Genomic DNA, 26,225 nt, shown 5'->3' on the forward strand with positions numbered 1-26,225 from the left:
TAACATATAACATATAGCAACATCCTTAAAATCTAAGAGATTTTTATCTACTAAAAATTAGTTATAACAAATTAAAATATTTCTACATAATTACTTGAGGTTTTAAGTAATTTTAACAAATTGATTTGATGACATAACCAATTAAAATATTCACTCCAGTCTTTAAAGACCTTTGTTAAGAATATTTTAAAATATCATTTCAATCCATTGAAATTATCTTAATACTATTAAGACGCTAACTGGTATATTACCGGTTGGACAATCTAATACCTATTAAACAGTCTTATGATAAAAGAGTGTATGAGTTTTCATGATAAAAAAATATCATAAGGTGTGCTAAGATTTTTTTTTAACAAAGCTATTATTGTGTAGACTTAGCCAAAAACATTAGACGATCTATTAAGATTAAACTTGTCAGACAATCTTGCAGTATTAAAATTGTTAGACGATCTCTCAGAGTTAAGCTTACTAGACAGTCTCTATGTTCATGGAAATGAAGTCAATTTACAATAGAAGTGTTAGACTGTCTAATTATGCAAAGACTGCTAGATGGTCTCACAGTATAAAGATGTGTTATACGTCTAGTTAGACAATCTCTTGACGCTCAACAGGCTAGACGATTCCAGATTACAAGATGAGTTAGACAAACAATTACCATGAACTCGTTAGATAGTCACTTAATTTTCTGCATATTAGATAGTCACTTCATTTTCTACTCGTTAGACATTCTAACATATTATAGAGTGTCTAAACTCGATCTGTTCTTAAAATTTTTTCTGACCTTACTTGATTATTTTCGAACATCATTTGATAACATTAACTCATACAAATCATAGTTTTCATTCAAATAAATTGATAAATTAATTTTAGAAAGTTTTTGTATTTTGAAGGTAAAATAGAGCAATTCAAAAATTGTATATATTGATTGTCTTAATGGTTTTTTAATGAAATATATATTTTATGATGATTATAAATTTGTGTATGTACTGATACACCTAAGCGATACAAAAGAAATCAATATTAGAAATTTCAAGTTTACCATGTTTAGATAGAAGGTTTTCAAAAAATAGAGGTATATTCAACTTGGTATTAGTTCATTTTTTTAAATTATATTTTGACAAAAGAAAACTTGGTTAAAGTCTGAAACGTTTAAAACTTATATAAACTTGGAAAGTTTTTAAAAAATATATCACTAATAATGAAATTTTTGTTATAGAAGGTTTTTATAATTTATGATTCTAAAATTTAAAGAATTTGATTCATTGATACCTATTTGTTTAAATCATGATCAGTATTTATTATGGTGTTCAAATTGTTTCTAGAAATTACTTACCTCACTTGAGACATGCAAAATAATTCAAAGTCAAAGTTTCCTTTTTGATCATCTAACTTGAAAACGAAGGAGCTACAATACGTGATTTGCGCAGATAGTGAAGAAAGAAAAATCAAGTTTCAAATATTAAAGATTTACAAATATAGAATGATTTTGAAGACCAACATTAAAGAATAAACACTCAAGACACGTAGAAATCTTCAAATCAGAAGTTTCCTCTTTGAGCGTCTAATACGAAAATAGGGAAGAACCGTGTGAGATTTGTGCAAACATCAATTATAGATTATTCAAGCTACAAGGTTCGAATTTATACAAGAATAGAAAGTATTCAAAAGTACAATGTTAACAAGTACACACTCAAGACGAGCAAGATATCAGCAAAGTAGAAATTGTTAAGATTATAGACAATATAATCAATCTTAGACAATCTCGTGATAAAAGACTCCAAACATGTTTTAATGATAACAAAAATATATAAAAGATTATCTCTAATGTTAAGAATGCAAAAGTTACCAAAACACATATGATGCAATAAATACATATGACAATTGTCTTAGAAAAGTGAAAGATGATGTTACACAAAGTAACAAATGATGACAAGAGTGAATATAATACTAGTTGGAAATGACAGACAATGTCTCAAGGAATTCTCCAGATGATGTTCAATCTTTGAAAGAGCTATATTAAGGTCTCATTAAGAAGGTAGACGATGTCTACAAAAGAAATCAATGGACCAAGCTTGTTATATAATGTTAGAGAAAGCTAACATAATTGACACACTACAAAAAAAAAAACGTGTATGTGGTGGCGGTTATTTTCGTATAACCTGGCATTTATAACCACCACATTTTACATATGTGGCGGTACCCCATAACGCCAACATTCTTGCCGCCACAAAGTTTAATGTGGCAGTCAAATGAGAATCGTTGTAGCAGACGCCATATTATGCATTGTATAATATGACAGTTTTAAGCGTGTAATTTACGTCAGTTATAAATGTCGTAATTTTCAAACTGGTAAACCAATTCCAACATAAATTGTGGCAGTTATAAACGCCAGTTAATACGGTATAGTATGGCGTTTATGATAACCTTTATGACTGTCATAATTTAAATATTAAATATTTAATTTTATTTTTAATATTTATAATATTTTATTTAATTCTGTTTTATAATTTAATTTCATATTATAATTAAATTTCATATTACAATTAAATTTAATATTATAATTAAATTTCATATTATAAATCAATTTCATAATATTATTTAATTTTATATTATAATTAAATTTCAATACACAATTAAGTTTCATAATATAATTAAATTATAATATAAATTAATTTCATAATATAATTAAAATTGAGAAATATAATAATGAAAAGATGACTTCATTCATTCATTTAAAGAACAAAGTTGAAAATGTCAAACTAATCCAAACAAGTAAATTAAATTGTCAAAATATAAATTGTTTCACTTTCTAAACATATTAGAACTAAAACTCCAATCCTAATTTGTCTTACTGCCTCCACTTGATTTTATATTCTGGTTTGGTGATGGAGCATCACTTCCAACATCCGGTGCCTGAAATAAGTTAAAATATGTTTATAGTTAACTGACAATTTTAAAAAAAAAGAAATGAAAACAGTATTAGAATAAAATTTGAAGTATATAATTTATACCTCATTAATAGATGGTTGTACAAAATTTGCTGCCATTGCAGCTAAATGTTCCGGCACGTCTGGTCTAGAAGCAATGTAGGCTAGTAGAGTATGCATTTGGCTCTTTATAGTTGCAAGTTCAGTTGCCATCTGGTCTACCTTTTCTTCAACATTTGTTGAAGACCCACCACTAGAGGAACCATGATTCATAATGTAATTTAAATTTTAGAAATACATATTTTTTTAAAAATTTATTTGTTTTTTTAAGAAAGTTGACTAAAATCACCCTTTAAATTGTTTAACAAAGATAGGACAGAGTCAAACTAAAAAATAACAGTCTATTCTAAAGCTAAGTTAATCACTAACCAATACATTCCAACCTAACCAACAGGGTGATTCTTCCTACGATTACCATCCTTCACCTCATTACTCCACCTAAGACGAAAACACCTTTACACTTGTGGGCCATAGCTGTAAATCCCTATCACAAGCCCATCCCATTCTCCTTTAGAAAAAGATGTTGTAAAACTCCACTAACACTCCTTGAAGCGGTCTAGATAGACATTACCTCACTTCTTAAATTTTGCAGCTTTAGCATATTACTTTGGCTCATGGTAAGGTTTACACCTCAAAAGCTGCCAAGCACCAGAACACCCTAAACAGGTAAAACCAGCACACCAAGATTGCTGCAAAAATTTGCATGACATAAGCCTAAGCAGTGGTTATAAACCTTTTAATTTGTCATGGTTGTTGCTATATAAGTAGAGAGATTGGCAGCTTGGCAAATATGCTCCCAGTGATTCCAAGAATAAACTCTACTACTACCATACCCAAGCATTATTCCTTCTTCATCCCAAGCTACCATATTAAGCCATTGACATCATTCCTTCAACTTCCTTCCACCACCGAAGCATCACAAAATCTGCATAAAAGTCATGAACATCATAATAGCTCCAGAAATAGAGCCCCCTGCCTTGCACCTACACAACTTAAAACGCCAGAAAGTCTCCTTAAAGGCCCCTCAGTAAACGAGAGAAACTTCAGGTCCTTAAGGCACCAAACCCCTCCTCCACAACAACTTTTCTCCTAGCACCAAAGACAGGAGGCATGTAAGAGTGCTCTGGCTTTTCCTAGCTTCAAAAGCACTACACGGATTATTGCTCCATTTTTGGCTAGCTTGATAACCAACGTAGTAGCTAAGAGAACCAGCAACCAACAAAATTGTCCATACCAACAAACTGTTTTTGCTCCATCTTTGGCACCTTGATTAACCAGAACAAAAAGTAGGCCTTCCACCTCCTTCCAGAACCTTCCTACTTATATCTCTTCCTTACCTGTCCATAACCTCCCAAGATTCAAAATTAGCTTGCACATAAACCATACCATCCACCTCACCTCACTCTAGAACACCATGAGCAGAGCATTCTATCACGAGGCCATCTCCACAACCAGGGCACTCAACACCATTACTGCATAAAAAACGATCCTACTAAGGTCCACCAAGCCACTCTGCCCCTCTTACATCAGTGTTTCTAATTTCACAGCTTCTATAGCACATTCTCATAGGCCAAGGCAAGAGCCATTCCCTACAAAGAAGTTACTCCATCACCCAACAGCCAGCAAAAGCCACGACTTTGGGTGCTACTAAAACTGGGTTCAGATTACCTCAGCCAACAAAAGGCAATCCTCGTGCTACCTTTCCTACTACTTCTGCAGAATCTCAGCAACACCCTTAACACTGAAATATGAGCCCCTACACCAGGTTTCCTTAAACCATTACCACTTAAACCTCCTTACACTTTTCTACTGCAACAAAGCTTACAGTCACACCATCTTCAGCTCTAGTTTCAACTAGAACCCTCCATCTTATATAAGACATTTGGATTGCTTTAGGACTCCTACTTGTAGTTGCTGATATAGGGCATAGGATTCAACACCCAATAATTTAGAGTCTAAATTTTATCATTAGTAAACTCAATTGTGGTCCTCTAATCGAAAACCTTTTTGTGTAACTAGACAATTATATTTAGAGTGCTTGACAATTCTGCATTATATCGAAAACCCATATGATCCGTAAGCCAATTTTGGTGAAGAACAAGGCACATGCCCTATGGGGCCTATCTCACATGCAGGGGAGGTATAGACTTTATTACAAATCTAACCAATCATCATCACTCATCAGTGCCTCTCATCAGTGTCAAACTAAAAAATAGCAGTCTATTTCAAACTAAATTAAGTCACTGCCAGACAAATTTTTAGATAGTTATATATATTATTTTTTCCGAATAATACTTTTCCCCAATAACATCATATCTTATAACTTTAATATCTGAAATTACGCTTGGTTGATGTATATCCAACCAGTTGTCACAGGGAAAAACAAAGACAGAGACATTTCAACAATACTTCATTTTCGTTACCATCATCTGCTTTGCCCTTTCACAAATTACACACCTCTTTCATTCTAGTAACTCTTAATGTTATTGTCATACATTTCTCCCAACCCATTAAAGCAAATAGTAATCACCTTCTATTTCTTAAAAAATCAATGAAAACATGATTACGATCTACAAACAAAAAGCACATCAAATTCAAAACTCTGATTCACTCTACAAAGCAAAAGCACAATAGATTTCAGAAGATGGAGGTTTAGGGCGCGCGAGCACAAACCTGAAACAACCTTGTGCGTAGGCGGCAATGGCGGACTGAGGAGTGAGCATTAGGGTTTCGTGAGCGTCCGAGGAAGGGTTAGTGAAGGTCGCGAGTACGTGTTGCACAATCAATGAACAAAAATCAAAAGTTAGATTTCGAAAAAATTTCCAAGACAAAGGGTTAGGGCGCGCGAGCACAAACCTGAAACAATCTTGTGCGGAGGCGGCAATGGCGGACAGAGGAATGAGCGTTAGGGTTTCTTGAAGATGGTGTTATGGTTTCGTCAAGGTCGTGTAAGGGTTTCTGGCGGTCGCGTTAGCAGAGAGGGGGAAGAGAGTGAGTTAGCAGAGAAGGGGAAGAGAGTGGGAGGTAACAGTGGTTGTGAAAGCACGTTTCCAACCAGTTTTAGAAAAAAAAAATAGAATAAAGAGAAATGGTGTAGGGAGGGAAAGCAAACGCGGGAATGGGAATTTCATTATGAAGGATAATTGCGACACTTAAAAATGACACAATTTAAAGGATAATTCTGGTGGTTCGTAAAATGTCGTATTATACGGCAAATTGTGGCGGTTATTAGTAACCGCCATATTAAAACCGTCACTTTATACATAATTTTTTGTAGTGACAGATGATAAAAAGCTCTGGAACGCATCAGACGAAGATCAAGTCATACAATTACAGAAATCGTGTTGAACGATCTTCAAAATGAAGTTCTCAAACTCAGTATTTTACATTCAATATATGCTCAAATGAGTGTTATATGTTTTCTATACTCCTTTTTATACCACAAATTAATTGAGAATGATTTAAATCAAAAGAAATAATTGAAACTGAGAATGGAATGTGCTTGTGAAATTGATTTGAAATACAGTACAAATTTTTTTTATACATACGCTTAAATATTTCAAGGAAGAAATATACTTTCCTATGTAAATTGATTACTAATAGAACTATGTTTGATTGATAAAATTCAAATTTGTATAAGAAAGGTTTCAAAAAATAGAGCGTATAGAACTAACATAACTCCAAGAATTTAAAGAACTAAAATCAAGAAAAGTTGAATTAGAATTGGTTAAAATCAAAGAGAATAGAGATGATGACAATACTTCAAAGAATTCCAAAGAAAGACAAACTAGAATTAAAGGTAAATTTAAATGCTATCACAAAAAAGGAAATTCATGATTGAAAGTTCTAGAATTGATTAACAAAACAAAATAAAATGCAAGTTGAGTGAAAACACAAACACAACACAAGTTGAAAATTTAGTTTGAAATTAAACAATTTTTATGCTCTAAAATGCTTGTTACAAGACATGAATTTAATTCAAAAGATTAACTAAGTATGAAAGTTTGCATAAAAAAAACATTGTATTGTATTAGTTGCTTGTTTTTCTTTGCCATTAGTAGGTATGAGTCTCAACCTTTCCACTTTTTTTTCTTGATTGATTTGTTTTTCTTTTCTTTCATTTGCTTTTTTTCTATGTTTTTAGACTATCCTTTTATTTTTTACTTATAATTCTAGAAGCAACTCAATGATTATACTAATTCAATTTCAAATTCAACAAGCAATGTGTTCATCATGTTCTAATAAGTAGATTCAATCAAGAACATCAAGAAAAGGAATCATATATGTCTCCATTAATACATAACAATTAGGAACCTTACTTTAAAAATTTGTTAATGATTTAGTAACAAACATAAACTCAAATACATGAAACAAAGATATTTGGTTCTCAAATTTTATTTTTCCTACGTAAGTAAAATAAACAAAAAATATATATAATAACTTTGAGGAATGTTTAAAGGAACTAAACATGACTCTAAACAAAAATTTTAATCAAAATCACAAGCTCCTACTAATTTGACAGGACAAACCATGTATAGAATCCTAAAACAAACACAAGGATTGGTTAAGGAAGGAATTAAATGAGTTGAACAAAAAAACAAGAAATAAACATTACAAACTCAAAAGCAATTAGTACAAATGAAGAACAATACAAGAACAAGCAAAAATAATTAAGAACAATGGGAAAATTCAAGAACTGGACACTTATCTCTTGAAGACCAAAGCTCTTGATACCAAATGATGAAGTTATTTACTACAAAAGAATAATAGAAGCAATTTCCATGGAGGAACATGAACTTCTTGATCTCTCCATCACCACAATTAGAACCAGGTTTGCTTACCAATATGAATATGACAATTTCTATATGCACATAATCAAGCCCCTTACATTACTAATTTTTTCATAAATATCAAATGTTGGAGACATTCATAGACTCTTGATCGTTTGCAACAAATATGCATGAAAAGTTGTCTTCGTGTATGTCTCCACAAAGCTTCTTATCAAAGTTTATAAAAAGATATAGGAATTTCACAGTCTCTAATAGCTAGTGCCTAGTACAAAGTGGAAACATGCTTCTCCTACTACCACCCTGCACAAATAGGTTATTTCTTGCAGAAAAGGAATGTTTGAGCATTTCATGAGTTGGTCCAAAGCAAAACTTATTCAAGGAAAATTTCACATCTCATGATGGTTTTTGGTGGAGTTCGTAAACATGTTTGTTTAACAATTAAGCAATCGTCACACATAATAAGGTAATGGTAATCAATGTTTCAAAAACATTGGTTAAAATGTAATGGATGAATGGATGACAAAAAAAATTATTTATGATGATATTTTTTTATTTTTTTCAATTTCCATTTGTTAGAAATCTATAAACCAAACATATGTTATTTATTTTCCTTATTTTTCTCTTCCCAAAACATTGAATATAAACTCTTTTTTAATAAATAATTAGCATTCAACTTGACTTAAAGAAAATCTAAACATACTAAATCTTGAAGAGTTGAATATGTTATTAGTTTACGTGGATGGAAAACAAATTTGTTTTCATAGTATTGTTCAAACTCATCTTAAACATTAATCGGATACGACTATAAGTATGAGTAATACATGATTTTTTAAATTGATTATGGAGATGAGTATACCATCTTATCTTCATTATCATATCCATCTTCATTAAATTATTAAAATATTTTAGTTTATCAAAATAACCTAAAAAAACTTATTTTTATTTTTTTATTGATATTTATTTCATTTGAATAACTTTTCTTTTGTTCCGTAATTATTAACTGTCTCTTTCAATTATTCGACTCATTTAAGATTCATCAAATTCACTCAAATTTTCAATTATTCAACTCATTTAAGATTCATCAAATTCACTCAAATCTCCAAAGTATTTTCTTTCTCATCACAACCTCAATTACACAGTTTTTTTCTTTATCTTTATGTGATTTTCTCCAAATGGTATATTATAGTTTACAAAATGTAAACCTCAACTTTTATCTAAATCTTTTTTATATACACATTTGATCATTTATACTTTTTTTTATTTTTTTATTTTTTATTTATTTTGTCACTTGAAAATATTTGACTTTAATAATGCAAGCCATTAGTTTATTAAGTAATTAAAAAACATATTTTATTCTTTAGTTCTTAATTTGTTTCATTTGAATAATTTTTCCTTCATTACATATTTTTTCATTATTTCTTTCAACATTCAACTCATGATATTCAACAAGTTTACTCAAATTCTTGATACATTTTCCAGTCAATATTGCATAAAAATAATAAGTGTTGTAGTTATCATAAAGTTCAGTTATGTATAATTATTATTTAGTAACATTTTTCTTATTGTGATTTTTTTAAGAAAAATATCAATTAATATTTAGAACAATATGGAAGTGGTATAGTTCTGATTATAGATAAAGATGGTACTCTAAAAAAAATGAGTATAATCAAAGTGATACTCACCCATTGTTATTCTTATGTACATAAAATGCATATTTTAACTTTGTTAGTAAAAAAACATTGTGTTTACTCCCTTTAGAACTGAATTGAAAACCACTCATTTTATCTAGAGTATTGTGACATTATTAACTGTTAGCATGTAAATAAAAATTCAACTGATATATATTAGTATTGTGATATAATTTTAATGTGTAACACTTTTAAAAAAAAACTCTTACTACATGTAAAATATATGTTATTTATTTATCCTATAATCAATATTAGGAACTAAAATTAGTACTTTTAAAATTTAGAGTAATGAAAATCAAAACAAAGTATTTTACAGGAATTAAAACTGTACTCGACACATTTTAAAATGACTAAAAGTACCTGTTGTAATTTTTATATAACTCGATCAAAATTCAGTCGCTTTTTTAAAAACTAAAAATATATTTTAACCAAATTTAAAGATAAGAAAACCGGTAAAGATTAGATAGAGAGTAGAAGTATATATACAAATCTAAAAAGGAAGTTAAGTATATACATCCCACTAAATATTAATATTTTAATTTTTTTAATTTTTTTAATTTTAAAAATTATTTTAATATTTTACTTTTTGTTTATATTTTTACTAATTTTAAAAATTATTTTAACATTTTACATTTTGTTTATATTTTTATTAAGGATATTTTTTTAATTTTTTAATTTTAAAAATTATTTTAACATTTTACATTTTGTTTATATTTATATTTCCATTAAGAATATTTTTTCATTTCTTTAAATTCTTTTATTACAAATATTTTTTTCATTTCTTTAAATTCTTTTATTACAAATATTAATATTTTGTTTTTCATTAAGAATATTTTTTCATTTCTTTAAATTCTTTTATTATAAATATTAATATTTTGTTTTTCATTACGGATATTTTTTCATTTCTTTAAATTCTTTTATTACAAATATTTTTTTCATTAAGAATATTTTTTCATTTCTTTAAATTCTTTTATTATAAATATTAATATTTTGTTTTTCATTACGGATATTTTTTCATTTCTTTAAATTCTTTTATTACAAATATTTTTTTCATTTCTTTAAATTCTTTTATTATAAATATTAGAAATTCTTTTATTATAAATATTAATATTTTGTTGTAGATGTAAAAAATTCTTTTATTACAAGAGGAATATATCAAAATATCGGATGGATAAATATGGATAAAGAAAAGAAATAATATTGGTATTTAGGGTAAAGGAGAAATGAAAGAAAAAATTAAAAACAAATTGTGACTATTTTCAAGTAGTTTTCCTCCTCTTGCTAATTTTTCTCTCCTCCATGCATTTCATATTTATGTACAACCAATTATTATTGTATTTGCATGTATTTTAACTCAATTTTTATTATCTCGCATATTTTCGCCAAGTTGAAAAGAAATAAAAGAAATTAAAATGGAATACATTCATATACTAGAGTTAAAATAAATTTTAAAAGCTAACTGATTTAATAGAAAAAATATTATGGAAATAATACTCATTATCCTTCAAAAAAACCTACAACTGGTAAAGTGTATTAATGATTGTGTTGTATACATTAAAATAATGAGAATCTCACTTGTTATTTAAAAATCACCTATATAATTTTATAGTTTTTATTGAATTTTAACCATATAAGAAAAAACATGTCAAAATGTGCAGTAATCAAACTTCAAGAAAGACCAAGTTTCATCTACTGAGATCAACACAGAAGAAGGTTGAAAAAGCTTTCACAACTAAAACAATGAGTGAAACAAGTAAAAAGGGTATAACACCCTGCAATTACATTATGTGAAACCACAGTTAAAAGGGAGAATTATTAATTGAATGGCCAACACCTAAAACTGGTTTTAAGATTGATCAATCCCTTAACAAAATGCTCTCAGACTTGAATTATTAAACCATGGCCTATACCTACTCTAAACAAAACAACAAAGCCGCCACCACTGCCGGCAACAATACAACAATGGTTCTGAGATTGCAAAATTTGATTTGGTTCTTAAAGGAATATCCAGTTACCTACCAGACATGCATGTCACGTGTTCAATTACTGGTTTGCAAATTTGATTCCCTTCTCAATTGATGATTTGAGTTCACCCTTAAGGCTCTCTAGGCCTTGTTGCTCAAAATCAGAGAGAGCTCCCAAGCCAAGAACTTCCTCCACACCATTCTTCCCAAGCCTCACCTGCAACACATTTTCACCATGGTGTCAGTAGCAATAGGCAGCAACCAACATGGATAACCATCTCTCCGGGCAAGGCACCGGATCGGTCACTAAACCGGACAAAACACCAGTTCAAAAGTTCACTCATTGATTGAACCGGTGGTCGAACCATGAACTACGGTTGAACCAGTGTAACATGTTAACTTGATAATAATAGAAACTAAAAGTAACTATATAAATTTTTAATATTCAAAAAAAAATCTACACAAAATCAAATAAATGGTCATATTTAGGTTTAATGTTCTAACTTTTTTAAAAGAAAATAACAAAATACTTAACATTCTTTATTTTTAAGGAAAAAGGTAATAAATAACACTTTAAAAGACCTTCTTTTTTATTTGTTGACCAACATTGAACCAGTTTTTCCAGATTTTGACCAGTTCAATTGGAGACACAAACTAACCAGTCTAACAAGCAAGTAGGCCATATGCATGGTGAAAATATAGGAATCTTAGGGACTGTTTGGTTTGAGGAAACAATCTGTTCACACTTATATTTATAAAATGCCACCTTATTTCTACTTTTATTGTTGTATATTTTGTTTTCACCAATTCTACACAAAGATATGTAGTTTTCTAAAATGGAACAGCCCCTTTTAAGCAGAGAGAAGTAAAATTTGAAACACAATAAAATGGTTGCAGTTCAGTGACCTTGGAAGCAAAGAAAGGAAGTTCAGTGACAGTGGATTGCACAAATGAGCACTCAACAACATCTGGGACCCCGTTGAGGCCCTTGAGACAGGCATCAGCGAATAGGGCACCAGCATAGCTGCAAGAACATAATAAATTAAAAAAGCAGGATTAGATATTACATCAATACATGACAAATTTTACCGCTGGACCACACTCTTGCCTTAGTGTATCAATGATCTTCTCTGAATAAACTGAATAAAAAGATTAATAATTAGTTAATGCCAGACTTACGCCATTGACAAGGTTGCAGAACCCTTTCCAGCCTTAGCTTCCACAACTTCAGTTCCTCCCTCTTGAGTCCTCTTTGTAAGAGCCTTGATGATATCATCATCAAGATTGGCTTTTGGTGTAGCCTATACAAGTGAAGAACAGTTAGAAGGATTCAGTACATACGTATCAAGCTAGGCAAACACATTAGATTTCAGGGAGGAAAATTAGATTAATAGAGCAGGAAGGTACTTGAGAAAATAAGGGTAGAATAGTAATTCCTGCATGGCCACCCACAACAGGTACATTGACACCTGCAGAAACATAAACAAACCCAAATCAAATGTTATTACAACTAAATACAATTTTTTCTTCAAAAGAAAAAGTACATTATCCAATTTTAACCCTTCCATCCACCCCTACCCACTTGCGAAAAAACACTTTCAGTTTATTTTTCTTGGATGTAGTTGGAATTTTCTTCACACAAACATGACAATGAAATCTGACATCAAACAATCTGCCTCATTTGTTCCATCAGTAGGTCACTAAATAAAACACTATCCAAGCAAGACCTTAAAGCAATTGTTAAGTTTGTTACTGTAGACTTACCATCAACTGGAACATTGGCTTTCCCAGCATAGAAAGTTTTTGCCCTGACAACATCAAGGGTGGTTACCCCAAACAATCTCTTCTCATCATATGTTCCAGCCTTCTTGAAAATTTCAGCAGCAATAGGAACAGTGGAGTTCACAGGATTGCTTATCATGTTAACAAGAGCCTGATTCCAAAGATAAAAATAATCAGTACCGGATCAAAATCATACTATAAAAGACTACAAGCCATCATATGTAATATAAAACAGGACATGCACACAATTACACTTTTGATTTACTAAATACTTCTAGAGGTTAGGAAAATAATTCATGTATCAACCAGTCAATAGTACTATCAACCATTATAACCATATAATGGTTGAAAATCACATATCAACCACACATATGGTCAAATTATAATATATAAATGAGTGTTAACCTCACATTATGCCGGTGGCTTAAAGTCCACTTACTCAAAATGATATCAAAGTTATTCAGAGTTTATTCTAGTTAAGTTTGTCGGAACTATCGTTCCATTGTTGGGTTCCCCTCTATTTCAATGTATGAGATGTCCAATCCACATCGACTAAAAATATGACCAAATTATAATATATATATATATAGGTGCAAACTTCACCTTACCAACTAGTTTTGTAGGGTTGAGTTAGAATTAAACTTTACTTTCTAGAATCTTGAAAATATCAAATCAACTAGAGACATGGCCAACTTGTAAATGTATAGGCAGGTGCAAACATCACCTTAGATGCCTATTTAGTAGGGTTACGTTAGAGTTAAACTCTACTTTCTAAGATGTTAAAAATCTCACGTCAACTAGAAATATAACAAACTTATAATGTATAAGTGGGAGCAAACATCATCTTACAAGCTTGTTTTGTAGGTTATGTTATGCTTAAATGTCACTTTCATAAAATGGTATCAGAATCCTTCAAAGTCTATCCTAATCAAATTTGTTAGACCTATCAAGTTATGAATATCCCACATCAACTAAAGATATGATCAAATTATAGTATTTAAGTTGGTACAAATTTAAATCTCGTCTTACAAGCCAGTTTTGTGAGTTTGAATTAAACTCTATTTTCTTAAGAATAACAAATATTAATATCAATTCAATTCCCAAAACATTTTTATTGGAACAATATAGCCACTGATAAACAGTGTTACCCATAGTGACTAAAAAAAGAAAATGAATAATCACCCAAAACCAAACTTAATGAAATTTTCCAAAACCGTTATATATGTTTTCCGGAGACAAATTCAGCAAGACAACACTAACAGCGGCAAGCAACATCAACTAACAACCAAAATAACTGAAAAAACAACTCAAGGAAATAGGCACTCACATGGGGGCAGTATTTAGAAATAGCAGTGCAAAGTGCCTTAACAATGCCAGCATTGATATTAAAAAGATCATCCCGAGTCATTCCAGGCTTTCTGGGCACACCAGCAGGAATTATAACAACATCTGCACCTTCCAAAGCTTTGCCAAGCTCTTCTTCACCTTGGTACCCCACAACCTGTAATCCAATTAAAAAATAAATAAAAGCTCGATCATTAGCACTACAACATTACACTACAATAAAAATTGCACATAGTTGCAAAAGAGCTCAAGCAATTATACTGAAACATAAAACTACAATATAGCATGCATTATTGCAAAAATCCCAAAAGAAAGCTAGATCAATGCACAACATGAAAACAGCTCAACATTAAACTGCAGTAAAGTTTACATTTTTGGAAAAATTAAGCCCAAAGGGTGTATTAGTGCAACTCCTGCTATTAACATCAAAACAAAAACACAGTAAATATACACTTGCCAAAAAAGCTTACAAAAGGGTAGATCCATGTACCTAACAAAAAAAAAACTCAATTCACTGTGATATTAACATCAAACTACAGTAAAACTTCCCTTCTGAACCCTCCCCCCCCACACACGCAAAAAGATAGTAGATTAGTACATCTCAGCGAAACGGATCGAATTATAATACCACAACATTATGCCCCAGAAAGGGGCTCGAGATCAACAGTTTCAGAAAAAAACTATAGATGATCTAATCCACAAAATAGGCTTAATCACAAAATTTAAAAATAAATAACTATAATCAAAACTTAATAAAAATAGAGGGCGAATTAACCCTACAGGGTTCCCGATCCCTCTGTAAAAACACCAAAAAAACACTAAATATAGCACCTTAACAAAATCTCAACAAAGAGGACACGCTACCGTACATAAAATCACATTAAAGCTTCAATCCTTGCAAGAACCCCGCAAAAGGGGACAAAAAAGACCGCACTACAGAAAGCTTGTAACTTTACAACGACCCTCTAAAGGGTACCTCACAAAAACACAGCAAAGTCTATAATTTTGAAAAAAAAAAAACAACATAATAACACAATCGGGCTAAGAGGGTGGATCGGGGGTACCTTAGATCTGGTGTTAATGTGGCTAACGTCGGCCGCGACGCCGGGGGTGCCGGCGATATCGTAGAGGGAGAGGCTAGAAACGAGAGGGTTGAGCTTCATTAGAAGGGATAGGGGCTGTCCGATCCCACCGGCAGCGCCGAGAACGGCGACCTTGCGTTCCGGCCCCGGCTCAGAAGCGTAGCCACGGCGGGAGATGTTGGAGGCTCCGCGGGTGGCGGCGGAGTGGAGGGATCTGAGCATGGATGGCTTCATCATTGTTCTCTCTCTTTGAAGTTGGCTCCGAGACTAAACTTTGTGAGAAAAACGAGAGAGAAAAAGGAACAAAGGGTTGGCGTGAGAAGGGTCACAATTTATGGTGAGAGTGTGACTCAGTGAGTGAGTCTGAGCCAGCATCTGCAACTTTTTCGGGTCCACACGAAATAATACTATTTAAAAATTATAACTTATCCTCTGAAATAAGAGGCATAATAACACAGTTATAAATCTAGTTTCTATAAAAATAATAAAAATATAATTATTGCGTATTTAATCTTTACAAATCTAGTAAATTTGAGTTATAATATTTTTAAAAAAAAAATTTAAAAGTAATAATTTTATTTTGGAATATGTGAACTACCGATGGATATATTTGTAATTAAGACATTATTTCAAATTAGAAAATATTCTCTTAATTAGAGTATTTTCAGTTAAGCATATGGATGAATTTGGATATCAAACTATAAGAAAACATAGATCTAATTTCTTTAAAAAATTTAATAATTGTTTTGCAAAAATAAAGAAACTTATTCGCGTCATTTTCTACTTTGGATGAAGAAGTTCATCGATACAAATTCATCAACCACATGAAAGAACTTTAGTTTATCTCATACCTAATAGGAATATTCCCTTTTATAAAAACTGATAATGTATTTGTATTAAATGCGATGATTTTGCACAAAAACTTGATTAAATTTAAAATAATATAAATAAGAATATATTTTAAGACATGCCTTGTCCCATAAATTTGTTACCATTCATAGTAATTATTTTATAAATATTTAAATAATTATTTAAAGTTTTTACAATATATGAAAATTAAACTCTTTACCTAATAATCCCACATTGTGTCTATGTTTTTGTTACATTAAAATAATATAGTTTCAAAAGTATATATTTTATAGTAATGGTATTAAAATATTAAAATAATACACTTTGGAAATATATTCATTTTTTTAAGAATGATATTAAAGTATTTATGATAGTTATTTTTAAATAAGAAATTATGTATTTTTTTAGTATAGAGCGGTTGTTCTATTGTACATTTTTTAAATAAAAAAAATATATTTCATTTATTAAAGGATAAAACAATCTAATTAAAAGATTAAAAATTAACGAAAAGATATATTAGTGGTATTAATAATATTAGATATTTATGTTTTTTTTAAGGCATATAGATTATGATAAGTGAATAAATGGTTTTTTTTTATAGATAGTGTAATTGTTATTTATTAATATAATTTTTTTATCAAGAAAACAAGTGATTTTAATAGATAATAAATACCTTCAAATTTTGATGAGTTAATCATAATCTCTCTAAATATATGTTAGAGAAAAAAAAATTATGCTTGAAGACAATATGAGGAACTTACACAAAAAAAAACTATCAAATAATCTAAAGTATATACAATGATTAGATGATGCTATCATAGGATGTAACATGAAAATAGTAATGGAATCACACATATAATACTATATATTAATAATCATTAAACAACGACTTTCAGATAATGTTAACATGAAAGTAGTAAATGATTAAACCATGCATATAAAAATAGGACATGAGTTTGAATTTGTTAGAAAAAAATTCAAACAGCCTATGATTTTAATTAAGTACTAAAAAAAATATATAAAAATATTATCATGCTTTATCTGAAAGATGATGTTTAAATCAATAACAAATCATGTAAGATGCAAGTTATTCGTCTAACAGACGATATAATAATGTGTAGTCTTATATTATGTCTAATCTATAAATAATACAAATGAAACTCACTCACAGGGTAACATTTGCCATGTGTCAATCACAGATAAATCAACCAACAAAAAATCAAAAACAAAATTTACCAAATGTAGAAATATCTCAAGGAAGGAACCAATGAAAGGCTGACAAATGGCATAACCACACGAAGCCACGTTCGTGTGATATACACCCCCTTCCCCTCAACCTCTTCAGTTCCTACTTCTCCAAAACCCTTATCTTCTCCATTCCCTCCAAAACATGTCGGAATCAGATTCAGATTTAGAGTGGGATGAAATAATAAGAAGGTCAACCAAGAGAATTTTTGCTCCATGAACATTTTCGGGGAGGTATGTTTTGTATAGGTTTTAAGTTAACAATGTTACTATTCTTTGAAATATTTTCAACGTTAAAATCATAGACTTTTATTAATTTATTTTTAAAGGATATTGTTTTTGTGGATCGTGCTTTTATCATAGAGTTTGCAACCGAACTTCGTGAGTTGTGGATTCTTCAAGACAGTAATGATGCAGTACATTATGTCAACTACAACATGAATTTGTTGTGTCCGGTTATTAACGATGGGTGGTCAAATTTAGTATAGTCTTATGAATTTGAAGATCATCATTGTATAAATTTTCGTTACGTTGGTGGGAATCACCAGTACAAAAAGGTAAATTAATGACGGTTAAAATCAACATTTAAAGACGGTTCCGGAACCGTCGTTATTACCAACGTCGTTTAAAGGTATGGTTTTTTCACGACGGTTCCCATAACCGTCATTAAAACTCCAATTTATAACGACGATTCCCACAACCGTCGTTAAAGATGGGTTGCGATTTTTTAATTTAAAAAATTGAAGGCACTTTTAAAGACGGTTCCTATAGGAACCGTCGTTATAAGTATGGCTTTTAAAGGCGGTTCCAAGTGGAACTGTCGTTATATGTCTTGATTAAAAAAAATTAAAAAAATCTCAAATAACCTGCTTAAAGTTTTCAATTCCAGAAAATAAAAACATTTCAAATCATAATTTAAATATAAAAATTAAATACAACAAATTATAACATTATATAAAAAAAGTTTGGTAATATATAAAAAAAAAATTTCATTGTAATGATTTATCTATACTAGAGTGTTATACATGGTTACAAAATACTTTGACCATGTTGTTCTCACATACTTCAATGCTTCTAAATCTAGCGGGTGTTGGTCGTTGAACAATTGTGACATTTGAAATATTTTGAATTAGTGCATGAATAATAAATCTCAAATTTTAAAGTGTTTATTGTATTGAGGTATTACCTTATCCCAACCTTTCTTAATTTCAGCTTGCAAAATAGTCAACATCCACTACATAACATAATAACCGCAATCATAATTTTCAGGTTGCCTGTTGGACTGCATGTGAAAATAAATGTATTAAATGAATGAGTAAAACACATTAAATTAAGTAAACAAATATACTTTAAATACCTTAAGGTACATCCAAGTGAGTTTTTGTGCGTTTGAAGTTCTCCTCCCACACAACATATTATATCCAGAGTAAGCACTAAAATAATAAGATTTCATGTTAAAATACATAACATTATATAATATATAAGTAATAATAAATGTTAAATGAAACTGTCGTACCTATCTATAATGTTTTTAAAATAGACAGGAGGTTTTTTATGCAAGGAGCAAAACCATGCAGCGGTATGATCTTGAACAGATATGATCAATAGTTCCAATGACGCCTGTATAACAAATCAGTTAATTAGTTTCTCTTATTTCAATAAATTATTAAAACTTATTTAATAAATAAGAACTTACTCATGGATGTACGGAGCAAAATAAATGTGTTTTCCACCATTCTTTAAGGCAGTGGTGATGTATGTTTGTGTTTTCGACTTCTTGTTTCCAATTGATTGAGTGATTTGAGGGTCTAAAAACCCATATATATTGTGTTTCCCCTCATCAAAGCATAATCCAGAAAGATACCTAAATTTCAATAAGTTAGTACTAATATATTTAATAAATCAAAAGTATAAAGATTTTAAAATTTGAACTTACATCATCCATAATTGCAGAACTGTTATGTTAATCTCTTGATCTCCGGATGCAAGGTCCAACAAATCAGACATGTGAACGTACAACGGTAGATTACTATGCCTTCCAAAAACATTGGCATCCCATGGAACCTCTAAAACGGTTGTATCTAAAGTTGTAGCAACTTCCACCAATGTCGCTAGAGGATCATCAATGGAGACTATTTTCTTCTTTCCCAGAGGCACATTTGTCTTAGGTTCCTGCTACTCATCAAAACAAAAAAAAAACACTTAAATTAGTTAGAATGTAATATATCTGATATATAATTCTATTAATATTAGTGCAAATATATACCATAGAGTCTATAGGTCTGACGAGATGTCTAGGCCAGGCAACGAAAGTATGTAATGCCTCTGCCACAATTGTCACCTCTGATGTCGGCACAGGAACTGCAAGATCACCATAAAGAACCTTTTCCACCGTGACCTTCATGAAATTAGAAGGAAGAGGCACATTGTGTAACATTGTGACCCCTTCATAACACTTACCCAAGGCAACGAATCGGGTCAAAGAATTACACTCAACATATAATTCGCATTGGCTAGTTGAGCCAAAGTCATCCCCTGATAGATCAACTGTCGAACAACTCCCTTTAGTGCTGACTTTCTTAATAGGAGGCGGAGGTGGTTCATCTTCTACCATAGTAGGTGGTTGTTATGAGTGTCCTAAACCCTCCCACCGCTTTTTGAACTCCATTTCCATTCGCGCACTAAACTCCTCCATGAAGCTTTCTTTAAGCTCTTGAGCTACCTCAGCCTTTAACTGCTCACGTAGTTGTAGTAAATACTCTTGGCTAGGTTCATTGGACAATTGTTCCTTGCTGTGTGATGGAGGTCCAAAGTATGACCGAATCCCAACCCCATATCCAGCTACACGAACACGTCCAGGGTGTTCAGGTCGTCCGAGAGCAACATTAAGAATATCATTGCGACCACATGATTTAAAAGTCCCATGTGTTGATTGCTCATTAAGAGAATCCTAAAACAAATGAAAAGAAATTGACAAACTTCAACACATTGAATTTAAAATAACACATAGAATTTAAAATAACACATTGAAAAGAAATTGTCAAACTTACAATGCGTTCAATTGTTTGTTCTATAGACTTAGAACTCCATGTCCCTAATGTGTTTATACGGGCACCTTTCCACATCTCATGTCGGAGTGGTGGGGATGGAGGTCTTAAAGAATCTACACTATTCATTTCCTCAATGGAAGTAGAACGTGCTTTAATATTTTCTTCAAGCATCTTCTGCTCTAGCAACTTATAACCACCACGAGACAATAAGTGTGGGGTATCATTATGTGCCTGATTGGCTTTTGCTTTGTTCCGAACCTCCTATCATAACACTCAAAATTTAGTAATACGTTAATATAAACTATATTCAAATATAAAAGTGATACTAACCTGCCATTTTTCAGTTTGTCGAATATTGACAAACTGCTGCCAAGTTTCTTCATCAATGGATGCATATTTTGCACAAGGATTTTCTTCTTTCCTTTTCCCATATATATAATCTGTTGTCAATTTTGATTTGAACTGACGAAACTTGACACCCACATCTGAAAGAACCTTCGCTTTCAAGGTTTCCACATTCGGGATGTTGTAATGCGTCTACATTGTTTGAAAGAATTAGTTCATAAACAAAAGCAAAGTATAAAAGAACTTTAGATTGAGCAAAGTAAAAACAGTTACATACCAGAATATCTTGCCAAATCATGTTTTTCTCGTGGTCAGTCACGTGATCCCAAGACTGAGTTAAGATAGAGATCCTTTCACGAGATAGTACTCCGAGATAACTCCTATATTTCTTTGCATGTTGCCCAGTGGGCACACCAGTGTGGATATCAATAGACAAAGGTATTTTGTCATCTTTAGTTATCTTATTAAACATATTCTTTAATCTTGTAGGTCCTCTACCAGTTTTTGAATGGGAAACTTTATCATCTGCCATGTTCTTGTTATCAAAAAAATATAATAAGCATCAAGAATATGAAATATAATGAAAATGAAATATATTGTAAAACTAAACATGAATCACATGTACATACAAATATATATTCCTTCATCATGATCATTTCGAGTTGCATGTACAACATCAACAACATCCTCGTACTCTTTATTGATGGTCGTTCTTGTAAGTGATTCAATCTCACAAATGTCATTGTTTGTATCTTCTGGGTCATTATGTTGTTTTTTTCCATGTAGCACAACAGACCAGTGGTCAGACGTAGGATCTTGGATATAGAAAACTTGGGAAGCTTGATGTGCCATTATAAATGGTTCGTCATGATAACCTATCTTTCGAAAGTCAACCAAATTCATTCCTGATTCATCAACTTTGACACCAGTCTTATTGTCAACCCACTTGCATTTGAAAACAGGTACAGTAAACTTGGTATAATTAACTTCCCAAATCTCTATTATGACACCATAATAAGGCATTGATCCCACAATAGGATTTTGATCCTTTGCAGTTGAAAACTGCATAGACTCTGCCTCCAAGGTGACTCCGCTATTTTGCACTGTACTCCTATCATCTCGAGACTTTATGTAAAACAAACAACCATTTACTTCATAGCCAGAACAACATAAAACATCAAATTTGAGACCGTTTGCAAGCCATGTTAATGTTTCAGATGTTGATGGATCATTCATTATTTGTTGCTTAAACCATGACATGAAAGTTTTGTTATGCTCAATTAACACCCATTTTTCTGATTGTCTTGGATTTTTATATTTGACAATGTCTTTGTGTGTATCTAAGTATGGTAACACCTCATCAGTGTTATTCAAGATATACAAGTGTGCTTGCAGAACCTCTTCTCTAGATTTTCTTATAACATGTACACCTCTTGAAGATTTACTTATGAATCTACGAGAGTGCCAACCTTTTTCAGGAACTTCTATACATTTGGCTTTTGACATGTACTCGGAACAAAACTCAATAGATTCTTCTGAAATGTATCTTTCAATAATGGAAGCTTCTGGACGACATTGATTCTTCACATATCCCTTCAAAATCTTCATGTATCGTTCAACTGGATACATCCATCGCATATAAACTGGCCCACACAATCTGATTTCTCTTACAAGATGAACAACCAAGTGTACCATAATATCAAAAAAAGATGGAGGAAAAAACATCTCGAGTTGACACAAGATAACAATTATTTCTTCTTCAAGTTCATCCAACTTCTGAGAGTCAATCTCTTTACTACATATGGAATTGAAAAATGAACATAGTCGAGTGATTGTATGCCTAACATTTTTGGGCAAGATTCCACGAATAGCCACTGGTAATAATTGTTGCATTAGAACGTGACAATCATGTGACTTTAAGCCAATTAGTTTCAAATCATTCATAGATACAAGACTCTTCACATTTGAAGAGTAGCCTTATGGTACCTTAACACCTTTAAGACATTCACAAAAACTTGTTTTCTCTTTCTTTGACAAAGTGTAACACGCTGCAGGCAAGTATGTACGTTTACCAACTTCTCTCGGTGTAAATTCCTCTCGTATATTCATTTCAATCAAATCCAAATATGCATTCACACCATCCTTTGTTTTCCCTTTAATGTTCAGAAGTGTTCCTATTAGACTGTCACACACATTCTTCTCTACGTGCATTACATCTAGACAGTGTCTAACATCCAACTTACACCAATACGAAAGATCAAAAAAGATTGATCTCTTCTTCCATATTTCACTCACTGTTTGCTTCTTCTTCATTTTTCCAAAAGTCACATTAACATTTTTTATTTTTTCATAAATTTCAACACCACTTAAGGGAGTGGGACAAATGTCATGTTCTTGGTATCCATTAAAAGCTTTTTTTCAATCGACGATACGGATGATATTTCTTTAGAAATCTATGATGCCCAAGATACACGGTTTTTCTTCCATGTTTCAACTGCTCATAAGATGTCTTGTCTTGACATATTGGACATGCTCTATGGCCTTTCACACTATAACCTGACAAGTTCCCATATGCAGGAAAGTCATTGATAGTACAAAACAACATCGCATGCAATCGGAAAGATTCATTTTTAAACGCGTCAAACACATCAACCCCTTCATTCCACAATAATTTCAAATCTTCAATCAATGGATTAAGATAAACATCTATGTCATTTCCAGGTTGTTTTGGACCAGAGATCATCATAGATAACATCATGTATTTGCGCTTCATACACAACGCAGGAGGTAAGTTGTAAATCACTAACAAAACGGGCCATGAACTATGATTACTACTTAAATTTCCAAAGGGATTCATTCCATCAGTTGCCAATCCAAGTCTTAAGTTTCTTGATTCTTTTCCAAATTCAGGAAATTCTTTATCAATATTCTTCCAGTGCAAAGAATCAGCAGGATGACGAAATAATCCATCACATTTTCTATTATTTGCATGCCACCTAAGGTTTTTAGTGTCATATACATTTGCAAACAAACGCTTAAGCCTTGGAATTATCGGAAGATACCAAACAACCTTAGCAGGAGGACCTTCCTTTGTCAATTTCATCATTCTGACCAACCTTAACCTTATAGCGTGACATAACACACATGGACATCCTCTTAAATCTTCATACTCATTTCTGTATAAAATACAATCGTTAGGACATGAATGTATTTTCTATACTCCATACCCATTGGACAAAGTATTTTTTTCGCCTCATAATTTCGATTGGGCAAGGTATTTCCTTCTGGAAGCATGTCCTTAAGCAATTGAAGCAATTCTGTAAAACTTTTGTTGGTCCATCCATTCATTGCCTTCAAATTCATCAACCTTAACACTGCTGATAATCGTGTGAAGTTAGTTGAACCAGGATACAAAGGAGTCTCTGCATCATTAGACATATTTTCAAAAACTACATTAGCAAATGATTTTGCTCCCACATCACGAATCATGTCTTCTAATCTATCATCCATTTAGAAATGAACTTCCTCCGAACCTCCGTGCACACTTGGCAAGTCTAACAATTCACCATGCCACGTCCATGTTGTATAACTTTTCAAAAATCCATCACACAAAAGATGTTCTCTAATTTCAAAAACAGTCAATATCCTTCCATTTAAACAATTGATACAAGGGCACCTTATCCTTACTCCATTCTTATAACTAACGACATTATGTTCTGCGAATTGTATGAACTCTTCCACCCCTTTTTCGTAAGTATCACTTATTCGTGATGTATTAATCCAACTCCGATCCATAGAACTGCTAAACTAAGAACCAATACTTTCAATATGTAATCATGAAAAAATAAAACAAAAGTGCCGAAGGTCGAACACCTCCGGACTCAGAACCAGTGCGTTCAATATGTCAAAACAATATATAATGACTGAAAATTGCCAAAGGTCGGACACCTTCGGACTCAGAACCAGTGCGTTCAATATGTCAAAACAATATATAATGACTGAAAATTGCTGAAGGTCGGACACCTCCGGACTCAGAACTAGTGTGTTCAATATGTCAAAACAATATATAATGACTGAAAATTGCCGAAGGTCGAACACCTCCGGACTCAGAACCAATGTGTTCAATATAAACAATTAATATCAAACTCAAAACGAATACTTTCAAAATATAGGTGATAATAAATAAGAATACACTAACCTCAAAAGGATGGGCGGTCACGACAAGCGGTTGCAGCAAGGAGTTGGTGCTCACGGACGTGCGTCGCGACACAGGTCGGTCGTCACATAGTCGTGGATGGCGATCGCAGGTGCAACGGCAGAGTCGGCCGGCAGTTGATGGAACGGTCAAGGTGGTGTCTGTCGGGCGGTCGCGGTAGGAGCGCGGACGGTGCGGTCACGACAGTGGATCGCGAGCGGTCACGGTCGTCGCGGTCGCATCAGGGCGTGGCGCCCGGTCGCGGCAGGGGCACGCGACGCGGTGTAGAGTCGCGGGCGCTGCGGAATCGCGCGGGGGACTGCAGAGTCGCGCGGCGCAGTGCGGAGTCGGCGCGGCGCGGTGCGGAGTCGCGAGGGGGGTCGCGGGCGCTGTGAAATCGCGCGGTGCGGAGTCGCGGGCGCGACGGTCGTCGCAGGCGTTGCGGAATCGTGCGGTTGCGGGCGTCTGCGTGTGTGAGGGTTGCGGAGAAGAGTTTGTGAGAAAGAGTGTGAAAGAATGTGAGAGAGTGTGAGAAAGAGGGGGAAAAAACCACTTTTAACGACGACCGTCTTTGAAACTGCACTTTTAACGACGGTTCTTGGGGCGAACCGTCGTTGTATGTTTAGGGTCTGGTTTTAACGACGGTTCTGGCGCGAACCGTCGTTAAAAGTCTGAAAAAATTTTAAAAAAATTACAGGAATGCCACCGCGTCGTTTTTAACGATGGTTATCACTAAATCGTCTTTAAAGGGTGTCGTTATTGAAGAATTTTGTTCTAGTGAATTACTTTCATATTACTTTTTACAAAGGAAATTCACCACAATCTTTTGTGGTAGCTTTTATGGATACCATTAATCGTTCTCTACCGCTATCTGAAGGACTATTATGTCATTTCACAATAACAA

General features: G+C 32.4%; 1 protein-coding gene and 1 pseudogene across 1 annotated transcript; both read right to left on the reverse strand.

Annotated features, from left to right (window-relative positions):
* Positions 1–11,210: 11,210 nt before the first annotated feature.
* Positions 11,211–16,044, reverse strand: LOC137825079 (malate dehydrogenase, mitochondrial). Its single transcript, XM_068630754.1, has 7 exons — positions 15,620–16,044; positions 14,539–14,712; positions 13,194–13,362; positions 12,837–12,898; positions 12,609–12,730; positions 12,336–12,453; positions 11,211–11,646 (listed from the first exon to the last, which is right to left on the reverse strand). The coding sequence occupies exons 1-7, from the start codon at positions 15,872–15,874 to the stop codon at positions 11,509–11,511; spliced, it is 1,038 nt and encodes a 345-aa protein (XP_068486855.1). The 5' UTR covers positions 15,875–16,044; the 3' UTR covers positions 11,211–11,508.
* Positions 16,045–20,357: 4,313 nt separating this feature from the next.
* Positions 20,358–24,921, reverse strand: LOC137808508 (uncharacterized; annotated as a pseudogene).
* Positions 24,922–26,225: the final 1,304 nt, after the last annotated feature.

Source organism: Phaseolus vulgaris, chromosome 11 (assembly GCF_000499845.2).
Source record: "Phaseolus vulgaris cultivar G19833 chromosome 11, P. vulgaris v2.0, whole genome shotgun sequence".
NCBI lineage: Eukaryota > Viridiplantae > Streptophyta > Magnoliopsida > Fabales > Fabaceae > Phaseolus > Phaseolus vulgaris.

Bases quoted from the DNA above. Each gene is read 5' to 3' on its own strand.
- LOC137825079 (XM_068630754.1), bottom strand. From the start codon at position 15,874: ATGATGAAGCCATCCATGCTCAGATCCCTCCACTCCGCCGCCACCCGC. The intron at 13,363-14,538 runs GTGAGTGCCTAT...CTTTGGAATCAG, and splicing joins TTTCTAAATACTGCCCCCAT to GCTCTTGTTAACATGATAAG. The intron at 12,731-12,836 runs GTACCTTCCTGC...TCACTTGTATAG, and splicing joins TTCTACCCTTATTTTCTCAA to GCTACACCAAAAGCCAATCT.